This window comes from Capsicum annuum, unplaced genomic scaffold (assembly GCF_002878395.1).
Source record: "Capsicum annuum cultivar UCD-10X-F1 unplaced genomic scaffold, UCD10Xv1.1 ctg18625, whole genome shotgun sequence".
Classification (NCBI taxonomy): Eukaryota; Viridiplantae; Streptophyta; class Magnoliopsida; order Solanales; family Solanaceae; genus Capsicum; species Capsicum annuum.
In genome coordinates this window covers 1-1027 of record NW_025824394.1, presented here as the reverse complement: position 1 = coordinate 1027, position 1027 = coordinate 1, and the positions used below count along the sequence as shown (strand labels likewise).

Genomic DNA, 1027 nt, shown 5'->3' with positions numbered 1-1027 from the left:
TTCATAATAAATGTACAAATACCGCCGATATTGATGACATTATTTCAGCAGAATTGCCTGATAATTTAGTTGATCCTCAATATTATGCGGTTGTTACAAATTTAATGATTCATGGACCATGTGGTACTGCAAGAAAATCTTCTCGTTGCATGCAAAATGGCAAATGTACAAAGCACTTTTCAAAAAAATTTGTGGATTCAACCACAGTTGATGATGGAGGGTATCCTATATATAGAAGAAAGGATAATGGAAAATCTACAAAGAGAGCAGGTATTGATTTAGATAACAGGTATGTTGTGCCACACAATAGATTCTTATTATTGAAATATGGTGCACATATTAATGTGGAATGGTGCAACCAATCAAGGTCCATTAAATACTTATTTAAGTATGTTAACAAAGGACATGATCGTCTAACCACTGTTTTTTCTCAAAGTGGAAATACTAATGACTCAAGAATTGTTGATGAAATAAATATGTATTGTGATTGTCGGTATGTATCGCCATGTGAAGCAACTTGGAGGATTTTTAAATTCTCAATCCATCACAAAGAACCATCTGTAGAAAGGTTATTCTTTCATTTAGAAGGCAATCAAAACGTAATATTTTCAGATGATGATCCAATTGATGCAGTAGTTAACAGACCAACTATAAAGGAATCAATGTTTTTAATGTGGTTTGAAGCAAATAAGGCAAGAGAGCTAACATATGCTGAATTTTCTCTAAAGTTTGTATGGAATCAACAATTGAAGAAATGGAAAAAAAGACAAACTTCTGCATTATCTATTGGCAGAATTTTCTTTGTTCCCCCGGGATCTGAAGAGCAATATTACCTTAGATTGTTGCTGAATGTTATTAAAGGTCCAACATCCTATGAGGATCTTAGAAAAATAAATGGTCATGATCATAACACTTTCAAGGATGCATGTTATGCTCTAGGTGGCTCTCTCTCTCCACTAACGGCTCTCTCTCTCTCTCCCTACCCTCTCTCTCTCTCTCGTCCCGGTCCTCGGCCCCCGTCGCCATC

The 1027-nt window shown here is 35.6% G+C and overlaps 1 protein-coding gene across 1 annotated transcript; it reads left to right on the top strand.

Annotated features, from left to right (window-relative positions):
• Positions 1 to 104: 104 nt before the first annotated feature.
• On the top strand, positions 105 to 939 carry LOC124890476 (the record flags this gene model as incomplete). The annotated part of the gene is made up of 1 exon (XM_047402310.1): positions 105 to 939. A coding segment is annotated over exon 1 (835 nt), but the record flags the coding sequence as incomplete, so codon positions are not given.
• Positions 940 to 1027: the final 88 nt, after the last annotated feature.